The sequence below is a fragment of the Lupinus angustifolius genome, chromosome LG20 (assembly GCF_001865875.1).
Source record: "Lupinus angustifolius cultivar Tanjil chromosome LG20, LupAngTanjil_v1.0, whole genome shotgun sequence".
Classification (NCBI taxonomy): Eukaryota; Viridiplantae; Streptophyta; class Magnoliopsida; order Fabales; family Fabaceae; genus Lupinus; species Lupinus angustifolius.
Window position 1 is genome coordinate 4,465,055 of NC_032028.1, and position 19,240 is coordinate 4,484,294.

The window sequence follows — 19,240 nt, forward strand, 5'->3', positions numbered from 1 at the left end:
GTTGCTGCCGTTGCCCTTCATATGATTCTGTCATTTGAACAAAGCAAACAAAGAAAATATTCAAAAACCAAAGGTGACAATGTGCCATAAAAGTTTCCTTTCTGGCTGTCACTAATCCTTTATTAAGATAGCACACATTCTTCTTTTTTGCTCGGTCATGCCTTGATGCCACGGTCAGAAATCCTCGATCAGATCTTAAAGCTGGCTCGGTCAAGATAAAACCTGTTGCAAAATTGGTGCATCATGCCAATAAGGCATGTGCATAGAATATAATCAATACCATGACTTATAGAAGTTCCCCCCAGTAAGCCACTACATAATTGACCCACCTCATCTTATCTTAATATGGAAAAATGTTTCTTGAATATCAAAATAGGAACACAATGATGGGTTATTTTTTAAAATAATTTTGAAGGTGTTGTGTGATCAAATACCTATGTTTAATTGAAATTTTGATGAAAAAATGTCTAGGAAATAAAAGCAGTTTCCTTTTACATCACATTTCAGTATTAGACTCTCCAGTACTGGAGATGATCCAAACCCACCCCATAAAAGCAGTTTCCTTTACTTCTAGAAAAATATGAAGGAGCATGGGTAGAACTTAGAAGGAAGCTATTGAAATGTCATATAGTTAAAAATAGTTTTAGCTTAGCTGTAACTTAATCTAACTACTAGTAATCTGTTAAGTTAGTTAGCTTTTTTGGTGCCAAGCTATTATTGATGTATGCATCTAAACACTATTCAGTCAATAGAATCAATCAGAAATTGAACTTATTTACTACACACTTGGAGTTTCCACCTTATTAGATAAGTGTCTAATAATTAAGCTAAAAGAACTTCATCTTACTGCATGAGCGTTTGAGGGGGATTGAGTATCCAATCAAAATGAATGAAGATCACATGTTTCAAAAACATGTTTTTAACTCTCTCATTCTAATAAAATTGTGACTACTAATAAAAATTAATATATGTTTTTCACTATTCACATTAAGATTGAGATATAATTGGGAATAATTAATCTCCATTCACCAAAGACAATGTTACTTGATTTGATGGTAACTTATTTCTTACTTTGACTAAACAATCTCTTTATTATATTATTTTAAATAGAGTTTTGTGTCATGGCAACATTTATGAGTATATATTCATCCAAGTCCAAAAGAATATATACTTCCTTTGAGTGGTAAGCAAATGGAAAGATTTTGGATAGAAATAGAATAAGAGACTTATCCTTTACTTTGAGCGAACATTCTCTTTATTGAGAATTCTTTAAAATGTCTCACAATAGCATCTATGAGAATATCTTCATTATAGACCAAACCTATATTGACATGCAACATTAATATATACCATGAGTGATGAGTGAATGGAAGGGTTTCGGACTGAAAACTCATTCCTTTCAATTAGTTTTAAAATTTTATAAACAATTTACTACATGCTAATTTATAAACAATAAATTGGCTATCTAATTTATAAACAATTTACTACAATGTTAACCCAGGCAAGTAGTGCTTAAATGGGTAAAAAAATCAGGTTAATCAATCCAAATGTTTTGCACATAAGCCAGACCTTTCTAACTATTTTCTTTCATATACACATAATTCAGAAAAAATCTAGTGATTTATATATTTAAGTCACTAAACATTTTTATGGGAAAATTGAGTATGTTAGTATTTTTTAGTAGGTGAGATTAGACCCTTGCTTCTTTATCACTCCCATCTTTAAACCCTTCACCATTTTATGACTCCCTCTCTTTTATACTAGAATCAATAAATCTTGATCATCCAATGTGTGCCATGTTTTTGTTCATCTCAAATTTAATGAGGTAATATGATCACATTACACAAAGTCACTATCCGTTTAGTAATTAACAAATGAGAGAGGATCTGATAATATATTTATGATATTATATGACTCTTAAGAACTAATAAGATGAGATAAGTTTATCCTATCATGCATATCAGCATATATATTCTTTATCTTACTGTTGAGTTGAGTTAAAAACAAAAAGAATAGTATAATATGCTTTATCTTATCTAACCCCCACTCTAAAATATCAACACCTTCATCACCTACTACACTATTAATTGTTCTTGTTGTCACCTTTAACATCACCATGCATATTCTTACTCTTATTTTCATCACATTTAGAGTAAGTTATTAACACTTTACTATAAGTGTAAATTATTTTAAACTCCGGCAAACACACATTACGATTCCACGAGTCACATCACAACCGACTTCAAGAACATTAGAAGTGTATATTTCAATATTTCATAATCCATAGGCATGTACTTTAATTACGTAACTAGAGTTTTACAGCAAGATGTGTAATGTAACATTCATTTGAAATAGCCATTTACAATTTTAGAGACTACCCTGTTCATTTATATTTAGAAGGGAGATGACTAATTTTTGAATTAGTGAGATAACTAAGATGTGAAATAAGTTTTTTAAACTTACTCTTGGAGACTCTTAGAGTAAGTGATCTTCACTCATTTTAGAAAGCCTAAAGTTAATTTTTAATTATCAATCTAAAGCAAGATAAAAAATTTATAACGTTCTCGTCCATCATAAAAGCAATAAAATAAGAAGAATTCTTGAAGGGTAAGAAACTGATTAAAAAATATTGTAATAAAGGATGACTATGCAGAAGTGGCGCAGAGCATCATGGGATGGGATAAATTGGTGTTTTGCATGAGTTATGAGTTGTAGTGGCAATATTTGAATATCTGATCCCTGAGACAACACCCTTACTTAAAAACCAAGAATATGAATAATATGAATATGAATAACATGAACATGATATGGGTGCAAGTGTTGTTGTTACTCACATTCCATACACAGCTTCCACTATTTTCAGGACTCATGCATGTGACACCCATAACTCACTTCATTGTTTGTATTCAACTTTCTTTTCCAACTCCAATGCACGTGACTGCTATCCAATCAAAATTAATGCCTAAATTAAACAAAAGCTTTTCTTCTTTTTACATATTCTCCTTCCTAGTTTTTTTATAGACCCTACCCATTAGACAAAAGAAAATTTTGATATACCCTCAAGCAAATCTTCACTACCTATGTTTAATTTTTGCTAATAAAAATTACCGGGAAATTAGTGTTGTTACACTATAAATATAGAGGTTATTAAAAATATTGTATACACTAATTCCTTATTTATAAAATTGTGAGAAAGGTAAAACAAAAGAAAAGAGCCTATAATGAATGATTAGAGAACAGTAATTTTGATGGAGGAAGAATAATTAAATTTCTGTTTGAATTATTAACTAATTTTAGCATTGGATGAAGTAAAATAAAAGTTTTATGGGGAAGACTTTGTGGATAAGACAGTGCAAGCATAGTAAAAGGTGTCAGGGTATGTAAGATCATAAAGTGTCCTTATTATCCTGTATAGAAAGCAAAGACAAACCCACTTGCCCAATTTAGTGTCCTCACTCATTAAATAAATAATAAACATATGCCATAAAGAGGGTGAGTCAGGATTGTGTTCACTCATTGATGCTTCTTCTGCTTATTATATTCATTTTTATTTAATACATATCATTCCTTCATTCCTTACTCCTTCTTACCCTTCCTCTTCCTCTTCCTCAGTCTTTGCCTCAATCACTTTCCCCCCTTGCAAGGTTAGTTACCTTTTTGTCTCACCTTCATTTCTGCCTATATTTTCTTCTGGGTAGTTTGTTAGTTATGTTAGTTAACTGTTTGTTTCATGTTTAGCCATGTTGTTGGGTATATTCAAGTGTAACTTTGGATAAGAAGTTTATAACTGAAAAATACCATGAAATTACATTAAGGTTTTGGTTAAAGATGTGATGCTTACTTATTGGATGGACAAAAACTAATGGTCTAGAACACTTCTTCATTGTTGATTTGGAATAAGCTCATATAATTTTAACTATTTAATGCATGATCCATAATGAAGATATGTCCGGGACTATTGGTATGGGACGATCCAATAATTTCTCCTTGAAGAGGTATTATTGCTATGCCATCTTGTTCAGAATTTATAGCCTGCTTTAAATGTGCTTAGGAGAACAGTAAAAGTTAGATAATTAATGGGACATATTTTCTATTCTGCCTCAGTAGAAATGGGCATGTATTTATTCACTTGAGATGTAAAGATTGTTGTTTATGGTTGGCTCATAAATTCTCTCTACTTACTAAAACCTATTCAATAATTGTGTCTTGTTGAGAAGTTTTGGAAATATCTTCCTCTCATCTTAAATAACTACAATGTACACGAGTGCATAGACCGGCATTCTAACTAATTAATAATAGACTTGTAGTTCTGTTCTATAGTAGAATGACATATCCTTGGAGGTTCATATAATGATCCAGATCGACTTATTTTTATCATTCCAAGTGCATTTCAGGTGGAAATGTCTTCCTCAAGGCCTAGCCAATCGTCCACCAATTCAGGAAGACCAAGAAATAGTGCTAGGATCATTGCTCAGACCACAGTAGATGCAAAACTCCATGCAAACTTTGAGGAGTCAGGTTGTTCCTTTGACTACTCCAGTTCAGTGCGCGTCTCTGGTACAGTGGATGGAGACCATCAACCAAGGTCTGATAAAGTAACAACAGCTTACCTCCATCATATTCAGAAAGGCAAGCAGATCCAGCCTTTCGGGTGCTTGCTAGCTTTAGATGAGAAAACTTGCAAGGTCATTGCTTACAGTGAGAATGCACCTGAAATGCTGACCATGATGAGTCATGCTGTCCCCAATGTTGTTGACCACCCTGCCCTTGGAATTGGCACTGACATAAGAACTATTTTCACTGCACCAAGTGCTTCTGCATTGCAAAAGGCACTAGGATTTGGAGAGGTTTCGCTTCTTAACCCAATCCTAGTTCATTGCAAGACTTCTGGGAAGCCCTTCTATGCAATTATCCATCGTGTGACTGGCAGTTTGATCATCGACTTTGAGCCTGTCAAGCCTTATGAAGTTCCCATGACTGCAGCAGGTGCCTTGCAATCGTACAAGCTGGCTGCCAAAGCAATAACCCGTCTGCAATCTTTGTCTAGTGGGAGCATGGAAAAGCTTTGTGATACAATGGTTCAAGAAGTTTTTGAACTCACAGGTTATGATAGGGTGATGGCTTATAAATTTCATGAGGATGATCATGGCGAGGTGATTGCTGAGATAGCAAAGCCAGGCCTAGAACCATATCTGGGTCTACACTATCCAGCCACCGATATTCCCCAGGCTTCACGCTTTTTGTTCATGAAGAACAAGGTCCGCATGATAGTAGATTGTCATGCAAGACAAGTGAAGGTTCTTCAAGATGAGAAGCTCCCTATTGATTTGACTTTGTGTGGTTCAACTTTAAGGGCTCCTCATAGTTGCCATTTGCAATACATGGCAAACATGAATTCCATTGCTTCCCTTGTTATGGCAGTAGTAGTCAATGACAATGATGAAGATGGGGATAGCTCCGATGCTGTTCAGCCTCAGAAGAGAAAGAGACTCTGGGGTTTGGTAGTTTGCCATAACACTACTCCAAGGTTTGTTCCATTTCCTCTAAGGTATGCATGTGAATTTCTGACTCAAGTATTTGCCATCCATGTGAACAAGGAAATAGAGTTAGAACTTCAGATTATTGAGAAGAATATACTGCGCACTCAGACACTCTTGTGTGATATGCTGATGCGAGATGCACCCTTAGGTATTGTATCACAGAGCCCCAATATAATGGATCTAGTAAAGTGTGATGGGGCTGCTCTCTTTTATAAAAACAAGGTATGGAGATTAGGAGTGACACCAGGTGAATCTCAGATAAGAGAGATAGCTTTATGGCTGTCTGAGCACCATATGGATTCAACAGGTTTGAGTACAGATAGCTTGTTAGATGCAGGATTCCCAGGGGCTCTTTCTCTTGGTGATACTGTATGTGGAATGGCAGCCGTTAGAATAGCTTCAAAAGACACAGTTTTCTGGTTCCGGTCACACACTGCTTCAGAAATCCGTTGGGGTGGTGCAAAGAATGAACCTGGTGAAAGGGATGATGGTAGGAAGATGCATCCAAGATCATCATTCAAGGCTTTCCTTGAAGTTGTGAAGACAAGGAGCTTACCATGGAAGGACTATGAAATGGATGCTATTCATTCATTGCAGCTAATACTTAGAAATGCATTCAGAGATACAGTGACTACACATATAAACACAAGTGCAATCGATACAAGACTAAGTGATTTGAGGATCGAAGGGATGCAGGAATTGGAAGCTGCGGCAAGTGAAATGGTTAGGTTAATTGAAACAGCTACAGTGCCTATTTTGGCAGTTGATGTTAATGGGCTGGTCAATGGGTGGAATACAAAAATTGCTGAGTTAACAGGTCTTCCAGTTGGTGAAGCTATTGGAAAGCATTTACTCACACTTGTTGAGGATTCTTCAATTGATAGAGTCAAGAAGATGCTTGACATGGCACTGCAGGGTATGTCTTTATTCTTTCTCCATCTTATCCTTACATAACCTCTTTTTGTTTGCCTTTTAACACTTAAAAGTCATGAGCAAAAAGTTAAAAAAAACAAGTGTGCGTCGATGACTATTTAGCTGTGAGCATTTTGCCTTCCCTAAAGCAATCAATGTCATTGATGAAGAATTATGAGAAGGGTAGTGTGTCTTGTTAGCAATTTCATTTCTGCCTTCACAGTTCTTGGGAAGGGATGGAACACAATAGGAGTTGTGGTAAAATTTATTTTGGGGGCTTGGTGAGAGAGGTTTCTTAATTTTATCTAATACAATAGGACTATATTCTTCTTACCTAATTTTTACAATTCTCAGTTGTTGGTTTGTTCTGTTACAATGTTATTAGGGGAAGAAGAGAAGAATGTCCAATTTGAGATCAAAACACACGGGTCTTACATGGATTCTGGTCCTGTTAGCTTGGTAGTAAATGCTTGTGCAAGTAGGGACCTTCGAGATAATGTGGTGGGGGTTTGTTTTGTGGCCCATGATATAACTGCTCAAAAGACTGTCATGGACAAATTCACTAAAATTGAAGGTGACTACAAGGCAATTGTGCAGAATCCCAACCCATTAATCCCCCCAATATTTGGCACAGATGAATTTGGCTGGTGTTGTGAGTGGAATCAAGCTATGACAAAGTTAACTGGGTGGAAGAGAGATGAGGTCATGGATAAAATGCTTTTAGGAGAGGTTTTTGGGACTCAGAAGGCTTGTTGTAGTTTAAAGAATCAAGAAGCTTTTGTTAATTTTGGCGTTGTACTCAATGAAGCCATGACTGGTTCAGAAATAGCAAAGGTTGCTTTTGGTTTCATTGCTCGGAATGGGAAGTATGTAGATTGCCTTCTTTCAGTGAGTAAGAAATTTGACACAGACGGTGCAGTTACCGGGATATTCTGCTTCTTGCAGCTAGCCAGCCCAGAGCTGCAACGAGCATTACATATTCAACGCTTATCTGAGAAAACTGCCTTGAAGAGACTGAAATCTTTGAGTTATATCAAAAGGCAGATCAGGAACCCTTTAAGTGGGATTATGTTTACCAGGAAATTGTTTGAGGGTACTGAGTTGGGAACAGAACAAATACAACTTCTGCACACTAGCGCTCAGTGCCAGCGCCAGCTTAGCAAAATTCTTGAGGACTCAGATCTTGACACCATCATTGACGGGTATGATATCTGTTACTGTTGTTGTTTTCCCTTGCATTTATGTGGTGTTAAACAATTGTCAGTTAAGTTTCCATGACAACATAGAAGTATCTAATTCAAACATCGTTAAAGCTCAAGATTAGACGTTTAAACCCAAAGAAAAAGCACGATATTAAGTGTCTTTTAGAAGTTTTAGATGAAAATAATTTCATCTGGAAGAAGTGAGTGTGCTTGAGAAATTATAATTTGATTAAAAAAAAATTGTATGCACACTCTTATCATGCAAAAGGGGTTAGGAATATGGCCTTCCTATTTTGCTGGGTGAATACTTTGCTGAGGTTCTCTTGAATTTGAGAATCTGATTCCTGAAACTAATAGTTTATCCAGAAAAAACATTTTTTCCAGCACATGTATTTGTTATTTTTCCTGAATCTGAACATTAGGCTGCATCCAAAGCATGTATTCTCAATTGGAACCTTTTTTTATTCTTTATCTTATTTTTGCTGGGGAGGTGGAATGTTTGTTAGCTGCAGTTGACCAATTCAACATGCTTAAGGCTCTCTTTGTCAGTTTTCAGAAGAACAAAAATCATATTTTTATGTTCTCATGGTTTTTGTTATGTAGTTTCTGCATTATGTTTCTGTAGGGTATGCCAGTATAGTGTGTCAGATAATTCAAATCTTTTAAACAAGGCTTACAATGTGGATGCCTTTTTTTTATTCACACTGTGCTTTTAAACTCAATCTGTAGTACTAGACTAGTTAGTCTGTCAAATTATGAACACAATACTAAAAATACAAAGTTACCAGCAATTGCTGTATTTGAACTGTAGTGGTGCCTTTTGTAACAATTACACATTCCTTTTGCCTGTATGCTCAACAGCTGTTTGGATCTCGAGATGGCTGAGTTCACTCTGCATGATGTATTGGCTGCCTCCCTTAGTCAAGTCATGCTAAAGTGTAATGCAAAGCATATCCAAATAATCAATGATGTTGCAGAGCAGATCAGGATGGAAACCTTGTATGGTGATTGCCTTAGGCTTCAACAAGTCTTCGCCGACTTTTTACTGGTTTCCATCAATTTTACACCAAACGAGGGTCAAGTTGTTGTTGCAGCCTCTCTAACCAAACAACAGTTAGGGCAATCCGTCCACCTTGTTAAGTTGGAGCTCAGGTAGCTATTCCACACTAAAGCATTTGAAACTCTACTTATCTGGATCCACTGTTTGTATTACCGATTAATTTTTTATCATAATGCGTTATGCGGAGAGAACAAACATGATATGAACTGATGCATTACTCACATTTTTCTGTTGTGCTAGCTAGAAATGACCAGTGCAATTTTTTATTTATTTAGTTTTGATAAGCTGTCAGTCTAAAGATTTTTAAGCTGTCAACCCATCTATCACCTCATATATGACTCTTGAAGTAGTTACTACAAAAGTCAAAGATTTTTAACCATACATGATACAACAATCTATGGTTGGTTGACATTGTAAAAAACTTCTATACAATTGGTGCATTCACAATTAAATCATTATGTTTATTCAGGAGTAAAACACAGAAACTTGCACAACATTTAACAGCTAAATTTAGCTTAATGCAATAACTGTTTATGATTGTTATTTATGCAGCATAACACATGCTGGCAGTGGTGTGCCAGAAGCATTGTTGAACCAAATGTTTGAAAATGATGGGCAAGAATCAGAGGAAGGTATTAGCTTACTCATTAGTAGAAAACTATTAAAGCTCATGAATGGAGATGTGCGTTATCTAAGAGAAGCAGGCAAATCTTCTTTAATCCTATCAGTTGAACTTGCTGCAGCTCATAAGTAGAAAGCTTAAATTTTTGGAATAATAAATAATAATAAGATGATACAATACAATATGTTTTGTGCATCAAAAAGAGAATAGAGAGACTAATTGCATTCCTCTTTGTTCAATGTAACTCTAATTTGTTCCACTTCACTGTAACATATTGTAACTTAAGGTTGTATATATATATGTGCATTAATCTCCTTCACCTATTCTCAGTCTAGTATTTTGTTATTTTCTTCTTCTAGCAGTTGTGGATCATTTGTTGTAAAATGAGAGAATGGATATGTTTAATGCCATAAAATTTGAGGTGCAGAATAGCTGAATTACTGAGGACATAAAAAAATTCTCTACTTTTAGCCATTCAAATTTGCACCAAAACCTTTTCTCCTTATGAGTCTGTCAGTGGCACTTCATATATTGATTTGAACATTTGTTACAGGTTTTCTTTACTCTGGTAACATTAGTAATCATTGACCAACATGCCTAAAGGCAATGATGTATAATTGAACAGGTAATTCAGTATGAAAAACAATAGCAACTAAAGGGTGATAACCAATCAGATTAAACTTTGGCACAAGTCTTGTGGGTAAGTAACATGATCAATGGAAAACTGTTTTCATCAAATTCGTCTTATACCAAACATCATTTCTCATTGCAAAAATTACGTATTTTTTAATGAGGTGTAGGGAAAGAATTTTGATCTTTTTAATTTTCATAAAAGTGTATTTACTACAATGTACTTCTCACTAAATATGTTCTAACATTTTTCGTCCAATTCTTTTATCATACAATGCTAACATAATTTAAGTAAAAAATTGTTAACATCTATGTAAATATATATTTAATAACTCATGTATTGTTTTTCAATAGAGTTATGTTAATTCTTCTATTATACCCTTCTCCAACACATCCACCATTACCATCTCACACAATAACCCTCATTATGTATTATTCAATGACCCTACCGGAACACCTCCACCACACCCCATCTCATAATCCCAAACATATTGTCAATTCCCTCATTCCAGCCCAACACAACAACCTATTAATCATGAACACACTAACTTAAAGTTATTAATAATGAGTTGTGTAAAGTTTCGTTAGATTTTCATAAAAATTGAAATGTTAATAGTTCAATTTTTTAAAGTAACACTTGTTAAAATAAAAAAACATACACCCCGAAAATGTCCTTAGCCATAAGGTGATGCAACTATTGATAGTAACAAAAAAAAAACACTAGCTTTAAAGCCTTTAACAACATAATCATAAATATCACTTCAAAAGGGAGTGTTGAAAACCCTTTCTTCACTATAGCTGAGAGGATTTTTAGGAGCATTGATTACAAGAATATAGATTTATTCTTTCTAATGTTAACATAATACTTGCAACACCTCATTAAAGAAAATTTAACATGCCTAATAGTTGTTGTACAATGTCTTTATGAGTAAAAAACCTAAATCTTATTCTTAAAGAAATGGTTACAAGAATGTCTTTTTAATTAAAAATGCCTTTTAAAGCCAAAATTCTTTTATTTGATTTCCAATTTCCATCTCAGAGAAAAATATATCGAGTTTGAAATGTGAAAGGGGTGAAATGAAGGGGGTGAAATGTAAAAGGGATGAAACAAAGGGGGTGAAATGTAAATAATCTGAAAAGAGAAATGGTTATCCTAACCTAGTATTAAGTGTATCAACCTCAGTTGTCTGTTATTTGATGTTGGATAACAGCATGGATATCAAGACGTTTACTTTCACCGCCGCTACTCCTCCGTTATCCGTGATCGCCGCCGTTAAGCTCGCCGGAGTTTCTCCAAACATAGACGCCTCTCTCCCTTATGATTCCGTTCCCACATTTCTCTTGTCTAATGGGTATATTCCCGATCTCATTTTTTCTGCTTATTTCTCATTGCACTAGTAAATTCTTCACTGTAGCAATACATACTTAGACACTTAGATAATAGAGTTCGTTTTCAGCCATAGTCATCGATGGGAAATGTCTTATTTGAATTCCTATGACTCTTAAAATGGAATTTTTAAACCCCTTTTGTGTAGGATTCAGATTTTTGGAAGTGTTGATTTTTTATTTTGATTTATAATTATATTAGTATTTTATTTCCTTTGGATGGTCAAGGGTAATTTTTTCAATTTGGTTCGTGTGTCTATTGTAATTTCTGCAAAGAAAGGGGGAAAATATGACAACGTTTTATTTATGAACTTCACTTTTTCTGCTAGATGATTGTTAGGTTTCTTTGTTAAAGTTTACTATCTATTAATTGTTACAGTTCAGTTAGTGGGGTCTGGGAAGTGTAGATGTATGCTGCCTTACCCCACACGCGGAGAAGCTGTTTCCGAGATTTGAACTTGTGACCTCATGATCAATAAGTAACAACCTTACAGTTGCGTCAAGATGACCTTCACTATCTACTAATTGTTAATGAATAAATTTAATTTGCAGGCTAAAATTGCATGGAGCATATGTACTTCTGCGTTACATTGGTCGAGTTGCCACCAGTCCCGATTTCTATGGGCAAAATGCAATTGAAGCTTGCCAGGTTATTTTCGTGATGTAACATATCTACATTGCATATGAATGTAGTGACCTTGAAGATATTATAGTGAAATAAAATACTGAAACGATTTCATGACAATGAAATAATGCTGCTTAATAATGAATTATGAATGTTTTATGTTGTAAGCAGTAGTTGTTTACCTTGCCGTTATCTTTTTTCCTCACCTCCGTTACGCTTTTCAGATTGATGAGTGGCTGGAGTATGCTCCTGTACTCTCATCAGGCCCTGCTTTTGAGAATGGATGCAAATATATTGATGAGTACCTGGAGAAGCGTACATTTTTTGTTGGTCATTCAGTATCAATTGCAGACCTAGCAATATGGTCTGGTCTTGCAGGTAAAGATTTTTAATAATACCTATTTTCAACTTTACTTGTGATGCTGCTAGGTCTTTTGTAAACTACAATAGATATGTTTGTGATCACTACATTTTTCTTTGTTGTAACCATGTTGACAAACTAGGTTTATGGCTACCTTATCTAGATAATGATCTATTCATAATCAACTAGGTTTAGCCTGTAGCTTTATCGTCCTGTTTAAACAAAGAATAATTTTGAATCCTCCTAATGTTGCAGACTTTCAGCCTGAAAAACCTTCTAAAGGCTAGTACTAAATTACTAATTAAAGAAAGTATCCAGTTCTTATTCCAAAGACATTGAATGCATTTACTTTTTTTATTTGATACTTCCTTTATTTAGTATTAGAAGAATTTTTAGTATAAAATATTACGAGGATTTAGCATTACTTGAAAAGTAACTTGACCGCGGTTGATAATTTTATATAATACTGTGGAAGCATTCATAAAAAAAATACCTATCTTCCATCCCCCCCTTCTAGTTATAATGTTAAGTTTTCAGCCAATTTGTTTTTTGAGCTTTTATTACATGTAATTTGATAGGCCATTGTTATTACCCAATTTGTGTACATGTTCTGTTTTCTATAAACTTTTGCAGGAACAGGAAAGAGATGGGAAAGTCTAAGGAAGTCAAAGAAATATCCAAACCTTGTACGATGGTTCAATTCTTTAGTGGTTGAATACGGTACTGTCTTAAATGAAGTCATAACAACATATTCTGGCAAAAAAGGATTGGCAGAACCATCAGACAGTAAGTCAAAAGACCAGACAGTAGTTCCTCATCAAGTCAAGAAAGTGAATGGGGATGTGTCTGAAAAGGTTAAGGGAGGAAGCAAACTTTCAGCAGAAATAGATCTTCCAGATGCTGTAGTTGGAAAAGTTTGCGTGCGATTTGCACCTGAACCCAGTGGTTATCTTCACATTGGACACTCGAAAGCTGCTCTGTTGAACAAATATTTTGCTGAGCGATACCAAGGCCAGGTTATTGTCCGTTTTGATGATACAAATCCTGCTAAAGAAAGTAATGAATTTGTGGACAACTTGTTGAAAGATATTGATACATTGGGTATCAAATACGAGAAAATAACATATACATCAGATTACTTCCCCGAATTGATGAAAATGGCTGAAAATTTAATTCGCCAAGGTAAGGCATATGTTGATGACACACCACGTGAACAAATGCAGAAAGAGAGAATGGATGGAATAGATTCTAAACGCAGAAACAATAGTGTCGAGGAGAATTTGAAATTGTGGAAGGAAATGATTGCAGGATCAGAGAGGGGCTTACAGTGCTGTGTCCGTGGCAAATTGGATATGCAGAACCCAAACAAATCACTTCGAGATCCAGTTTATTATCGTTGCAATCCAATGACTCATCATAGAATTGGATCCAAGTACAAAGTTTACCCGACGTATGATTTTGCATGTCCATATGTTGATTCTATAGAAGGAATCACACATGCCCTTAGATCTAGTGAGTACCATGATCGCAATCCTCAGTATTACTGGATTCAAGAGGACATGGGACTTAGAAAAGTTCTCATCTTTGAATTTAGTAGGTTGAATATGGTATATACTCTTCTCAGCAAAAGAAAGCTTCTGTGGTTTGTCCAAAATGGGAAAGTTGATGGATGGGATGATCCAAGATTTCCTACAGTACAAGGAATTGTGCGTAGAGGTTTGAAAATTGAAGCACTAATACAGTTCATTGTTGAGCAAGTATGTAAAATATTTTACTTTCATTTATATATAAAAAAGAAATGACTCAGTAGATCTCCTTTTTAACTTAGTGCGATTCCTTTTTTTCTTTGCATATTCGTCTTGTGTTAGTCATACGCCTAGAATATTGAGGACTGTTCTCTATACTTGCACAGGGGGCGTCAAAAAATCTCAACCTCATGGAATGGGACAAGCTCTGGACCATAAACAAGAAGATTATTGACCCCGTCTGTCCTAGACACACTGCTGTGATTGCAGAAAGACGCGTGTTGTTGACCCTCGCTGATGGTCCTGAGAAACCATTTGTCCGCATCATACCTAAGCACAAGAAGTACGAAGCTGCTGGAGATAAAGCTACAACATACACTAAAAGGGTATGGATTGATTATGCTGATACAGAGACCATAGCAGAAGGTGAGGAGGTAACCTTAATGGACTGGGGAAATGCCATAGTGGAAAAAATAGAGAAGGACCAAGATGGAAATGTCACTGGGTTGAGTGGTGTTTTGCATCTTGAAGGATCTGTGAAGACCACAAAATTGAAACTCACTTGGCTACCCGAGATCGATGAACTAGTTAGCCTGACTTTGGTGGAGTTTGATTATCTTATTACAAAGAAGAAGGTATGTGCCTCTCCAATATGAATAAGCCCATTGGTATCATTAAGAAATATAATATTGTCAAGGAAAATATAGTAATCATATAAACTCTGTTTTGCTTTAAGTCAATGTAGTGGTCAGATGTTGCCTTCAGCTGAAAGCAATACTTATTCTTAAAGTGTCCTATGGAAGACATTCTTAATTTTATTGCCTATATTGTTTGTTAAATTGAACTTACTGTCTGACTGTCTAGACTCACAGCCATCTTCAATTTTCTAAAGCTTTCATTTTCTAAAACTTTGACCGGATAGGATTAGCAAGCCTTCATTTTCGATCTTGTACAATGTCAATTACTCCCACTGCCCGTTCCCCCACTCCAATCACCATTGGCTCTGCCAGCCACCACTCGACCATATTCGCCACTGCCTCTGCCTGCATCCCTGTGAAACTCAAATCAGGAGTTGTTTTGTTAGATATTAACCCAATATTTTTTTGCAATGAGCATTGTACAGAATGGAGTTTGTATTAACAGTTTATGTTTTCTTTGGTTTCAGCTTGAGGAAGGAGAGGATTTCATTGATGTGCTAAACCCATCTACAAAAAAGGAGACACTTGCATATGGAGACTCAAACTTGCGAAATATTCAGCGTGGAGATGTATTGCAGCTGGAGAGGAAAGGGTACTTCAAGTGTGATGTACCCTTCCTTAGGCCCTCAAAACCAATCGTGCTATTTGCAATCCCTGATGGTAGGGGCAAGCACGCATGAAGTGATTTATTTCCTTTTTCTTAAACTGTTTTAGAACACCTCCTTCCAAATTCAGAAGTTGCTAATGCGGATAAGAAGTTACTCTATGGAACTATTTTCAAGTTTATAAGCAAACCTTTCTAATTGTGTTCTTGACTAGCATTTGGAAATGTTTTTTATCTCTCCTTTGGACAATTTGGAATAGTTTTCACATTAAAAATAAAAAAGCTAACCAGTTCATGTTTGCTTGAGTGGGAATACCAAATGGCAATCTTCAATTTGTTCCATTCCAGAAGGGATGTGGACAAAAGGCCAGTGTCTGGCTGTATCACTTTAGTGGCCCATGCTTAGGTGCTAGCTTTATTGTCTTTTTCAAAGATGGTTGAAGTTCAAGCATGAGAAATCATTAGTATTATAACAATATTTTGATATAGTGATTCTGGTTCCCATTATGACTGTCTCATGTATGGCACTTTATTTGCTGCTATCACTTAAAATATACACTAAATTAATGACATGCTAACGTGTACTTCATGCCAACCATACTTAGGTATGTATGACATTGGTTAATATTCCCCTGTATATGTTATTATTATGACATTGGGGGAGATAGAAGAAAGTTAGTAACTTTAATATTCCTTCACAGAAAGATGAATCATAAGGGAGGATAACAAAGAAACAATACCATAGATTAACCATCATATTGTCATCTTTTAAATCTCGATATCAAACAAAACAGTGTGCCCCATTTGCTATTTTTCTTCCGTTTTTGAGTTCCAGCTTCCAAACATGAATTGTAAAGCAACAAAGATGAATGAAAAGGAGAGGTGTAAAAGAACAATTGTTACAGACATTACAACCAGTGGTTTCTACTTCTTTGGTGCAAGCCTAGACTTGATTTTGTCAACCTCCTTGGTTCCAACCTGGAATGCCTTGGTCAACACATGATCCGGAACAGGTGGCGTGGCTGCAAACAAGGTAGCAGCAATGGATTGTGTACCAGGTAGTTGACTGTTGAAGGCTGAAATCACAGAAGCATTTACCTTGGCATTGTTCTTTTGAAAGTGAACAAGACCCTTTGGGAACACAAATATGTCACCCTTGTTAATGGTCTTAGATATGAGAACATTGGAAGTGGTTATGAACCCAACATCTAGTTGCCCTTCAAGCACAAACACTACTTCAGTTGCACGTGGGTGTGTGTGAGGTGGGTTAAGGCCATCTGGTGCATAGTCAATCCTTGATAAAGACACACCAAGGGTGTTAAGTCCTGGGACTTTTTCAACATTGGCTCCAGTCACCAAGGAGCCTAAGGTGTTGTTGGTTGATCCTTGTTTGGATAGAATGCTTGAGAAGAAATCACTGGCATTTACCTTGGATGCTTCTTTACATGTGAATCCATTCACTTTCACACCTGTTTTGCCCATCACATAGCTACTAGTTATTATCATCAAGAGGACATAATAATTTCCCTTATCATTTGGGAAGAGACAAATGAAACTTAATAATGTCAGTGGGGATACTATACTAGAATTAACATGATTAAACAGTGTAGTCAGAAAAAAGCAAAACTAAAGTAGTTGGTGGTGGTAGGTCTCAAAGAGTGAGGTTGAGTTAATGTGGTTGACAGAAAGCTAAAGAAACAAAAAAAGAAAGGAATAAAGAAAATGATCAAATTTAATCATGAAGAGTAAAGTGGGGATCCACTTACTCTATAGACTGTAGTTATAGTACACATACAATAAAATATTATGACAGGTAAAGGGATTAGAATGATGTAAAAGAATTACCTGAGGCAAGGTCAGCCACACAGAGGTCTTGAAGAGGGTCTGAATCTGATGAGATGGCTGTGGAAAGAACCATAGCAAGAGTCAAGAGAAGGAGTGTGTCTACGACCTTCATGGTTAGATATATGAATGTTTATGAACTCAAGGTATGTAAGTACAGGCTAAGAAGCAAGCCAGAGACTTTGAAAGGCAATACAAGTTGAGAGAAACTGAGAGGAAATAAAACAAAGGATAAGAAAGAAACTTGGTTGGAACTTGGAAGTAAAAGGAATGTGAGGTTTGGTGTATTTATAGCAAGCTTAAAGGCAGAGAAGAGAGTTGGTGGAAAATAAATGGTGTGTTTGAGTGTATGTGAATTTAAAGCAAGAAATTAAGTGCATGTTGTTTAAGAAAAGTCATTTACATGGATCTTCCCTAATGCAAACAAATGTTACTCACAGGAGGGTCTGAAAAGAGATACTATTAAGATAGTTGAGCATTGGTTAGTTGGTTAATTAGTTTAGTTAGGATAGTTAATTTTTCTATCCTTCATATAAAGGATTTAATGTAATTTTGTTATCATTTTATTCAATATTCAACAAATAAAACTCTTTTCTTTCATCTTTCTTGATTCATCAAGAAATCTTTTTCATATCTCCTACCATTTTAACACTAACACCTTACAAAAATAATTTCTAAACGGTCTAGATTTGTGATAATATTTGCATTAGATACTTTAAAAAATCATAAATTCCTCATTTTCCTCACATTGAGAGTCTAATATCGAAGGTAATCTCAATTCTAAACAAACCTAAAGTTTCTCTAGCTTGGCTTTAATTTGGGGCTCTTTTCAAGGGAAAAGAATGATCTCTAGTACAAAAGCAGTAAGTTATTGCTTTTGCTATTATATTTATGATTAAAAATGTTATTTCATATTATTTTTTTCCATATATTCTCGATATGCAGCTCATCCTAACCCCACTCCATTTTCAAGCTTTGACCCTTTCCCCCCTTCCCTAAATTTCTTAATTATTTATAGACTAAATTTAATAATTTTAGTATATTACTATTAATTAAAGTTCATAAATTCTAATCTTGAAGTGGTTGCTTGAATAATACATATTTAATTTTTTGTTAACTTTTTTATTTATTGACAGTGTGCTATTCTAAGAGGTCAGTTGAATTTATGACTCAAGAGTACACTAGAATTTATGCTTACAACTATTCTGTCTTTTTTTCATTAGCAGTGCTATTCTACGGGGATAGATCCATGACAGACATCACCCTCCAAATTCATGCCCACTATTCTACTTATAGGACACTGGACACGTACTATAAAAATTTAACCAGAAACTATGTCTCAATTTAAAACCAGGGGTATGTTAATGTATTTTACCAAGAGCATATTGTGGTTTTGGCCACATTCATGTTTGAATTGTCACAATTATTACCAGCATTAAATTCAATTTGAGTGTGATGAGATATCATTTGTGTTGATCTTTTCTTCCACAACTCTAATGATGAATATAGTTGTGACAATAATGTGTTTGTTTTCTTCAATACTACTTCAAAGCCAATGGCTTAGCATTCACGTTATTACGTTCACAGACTGCCAATCGCCATGGAAAACGCAATTTCTCATAAAGAAATACCAAGTTCCAAACTGAAAATCAAAAGAAATCAGCATTAGATTTGAATGTAATTAAGTATAATTTCAATTAATCTTTTCCCAATAACTACTATGTCAGTAAATTCCCTGTTTTTTTTCCTTGAATAATTGGAAAGATAGCTATCTGTTATCATTCACGTTATAACACTCACAAACAGCACGAAAAAGCAATTTGCCTTAACTTGTATTAGAGATAAGGTAAGTGCATCACTCTTCATTAGTTTTTGTCACTACCTCACTTCTCTGTTGACTTTTACCAACTTTCTTCTTTTGGATACCCCAACCCAAAAAGTTAAGTTAGTTCAGTTTCCAACCATACCTTGAAATATGGTATTATAAGTATTTGAAGAAGAACGGAATTATAC

The 19,240-nt window shown here is 35.1% G+C and overlaps 4 protein-coding genes across 5 annotated transcripts in view; 2 read left to right on the forward strand and 2 right to left on the reverse strand.

Moving 5' to 3' along the window:
• LOC109336229 (phytochrome A-like) lies at positions 3,523-9,656 on the forward strand. Of its 2 annotated transcripts, none has more exons than XM_019572693.1 (5): positions 3,523-3,644; positions 4,395-6,456; positions 6,838-7,654; positions 8,516-8,806; positions 9,267-9,656. In XM_019572693.1, exons 2-5 carry the CDS (start codon positions 4,401-4,403, stop codon positions 9,466-9,468), a joined length of 3,366 nt encoding a protein of 1,121 aa, XP_019428238.1. In that variant the 5' UTR covers positions 3,523-3,644; positions 4,395-4,400; the 3' UTR covers positions 9,469-9,656. The 2 variants fall into 2 exon arrangements, with proteins under 2 accessions (XP_019428238.1, XP_019428239.1); XM_019572694.1 differs by having other exon boundaries at positions 3,607-3,644; positions 4,390-6,456.
• Positions 11,099-15,678, forward strand: LOC109335758 (glutamate--tRNA ligase, cytoplasmic-like). Its single transcript, XM_019571924.1, has 6 exons — positions 11,099-11,318; positions 11,905-12,001; positions 12,202-12,355; positions 12,972-14,095; positions 14,251-14,718; positions 15,249-15,678. The coding sequence occupies exons 1-6, from the start codon at positions 11,164-11,166 to the stop codon at positions 15,459-15,461; spliced, it is 2,211 nt and encodes a 736-aa protein (XP_019427469.1). The 5' UTR covers positions 11,099-11,163; the 3' UTR covers positions 15,462-15,678.
• LOC109335763 (rhicadhesin receptor-like) lies at positions 16,109-16,867 on the reverse strand. Its single transcript, XM_019571938.1, has one exon. The coding sequence runs from the start codon at positions 16,865-16,867 to the stop codon at positions 16,310-16,312; it is 558 nt and encodes a 185-aa protein (XP_019427483.1). The 3' UTR covers positions 16,109-16,309.
• LOC109335760 (flap endonuclease 1-like) overlaps positions 16,779-19,240 on the reverse strand; it is a 51,185-nt gene continuing 48,723 nt past the window's right edge. Inside the window, exons 19-20 of the mRNA XM_019571926.1 lie at positions 17,231-17,287; positions 16,779-16,854 (exon numbers count right to left, since the gene is read on the reverse strand). Coding sequence (XP_019427471.1) covers positions 17,242-17,287 — 46 coding nt within the window. The 3' untranslated portion in view covers positions 16,779-16,854; positions 17,231-17,241. The remainder of the gene's footprint in view (positions 16,855-17,230; positions 17,288-19,240) is intronic.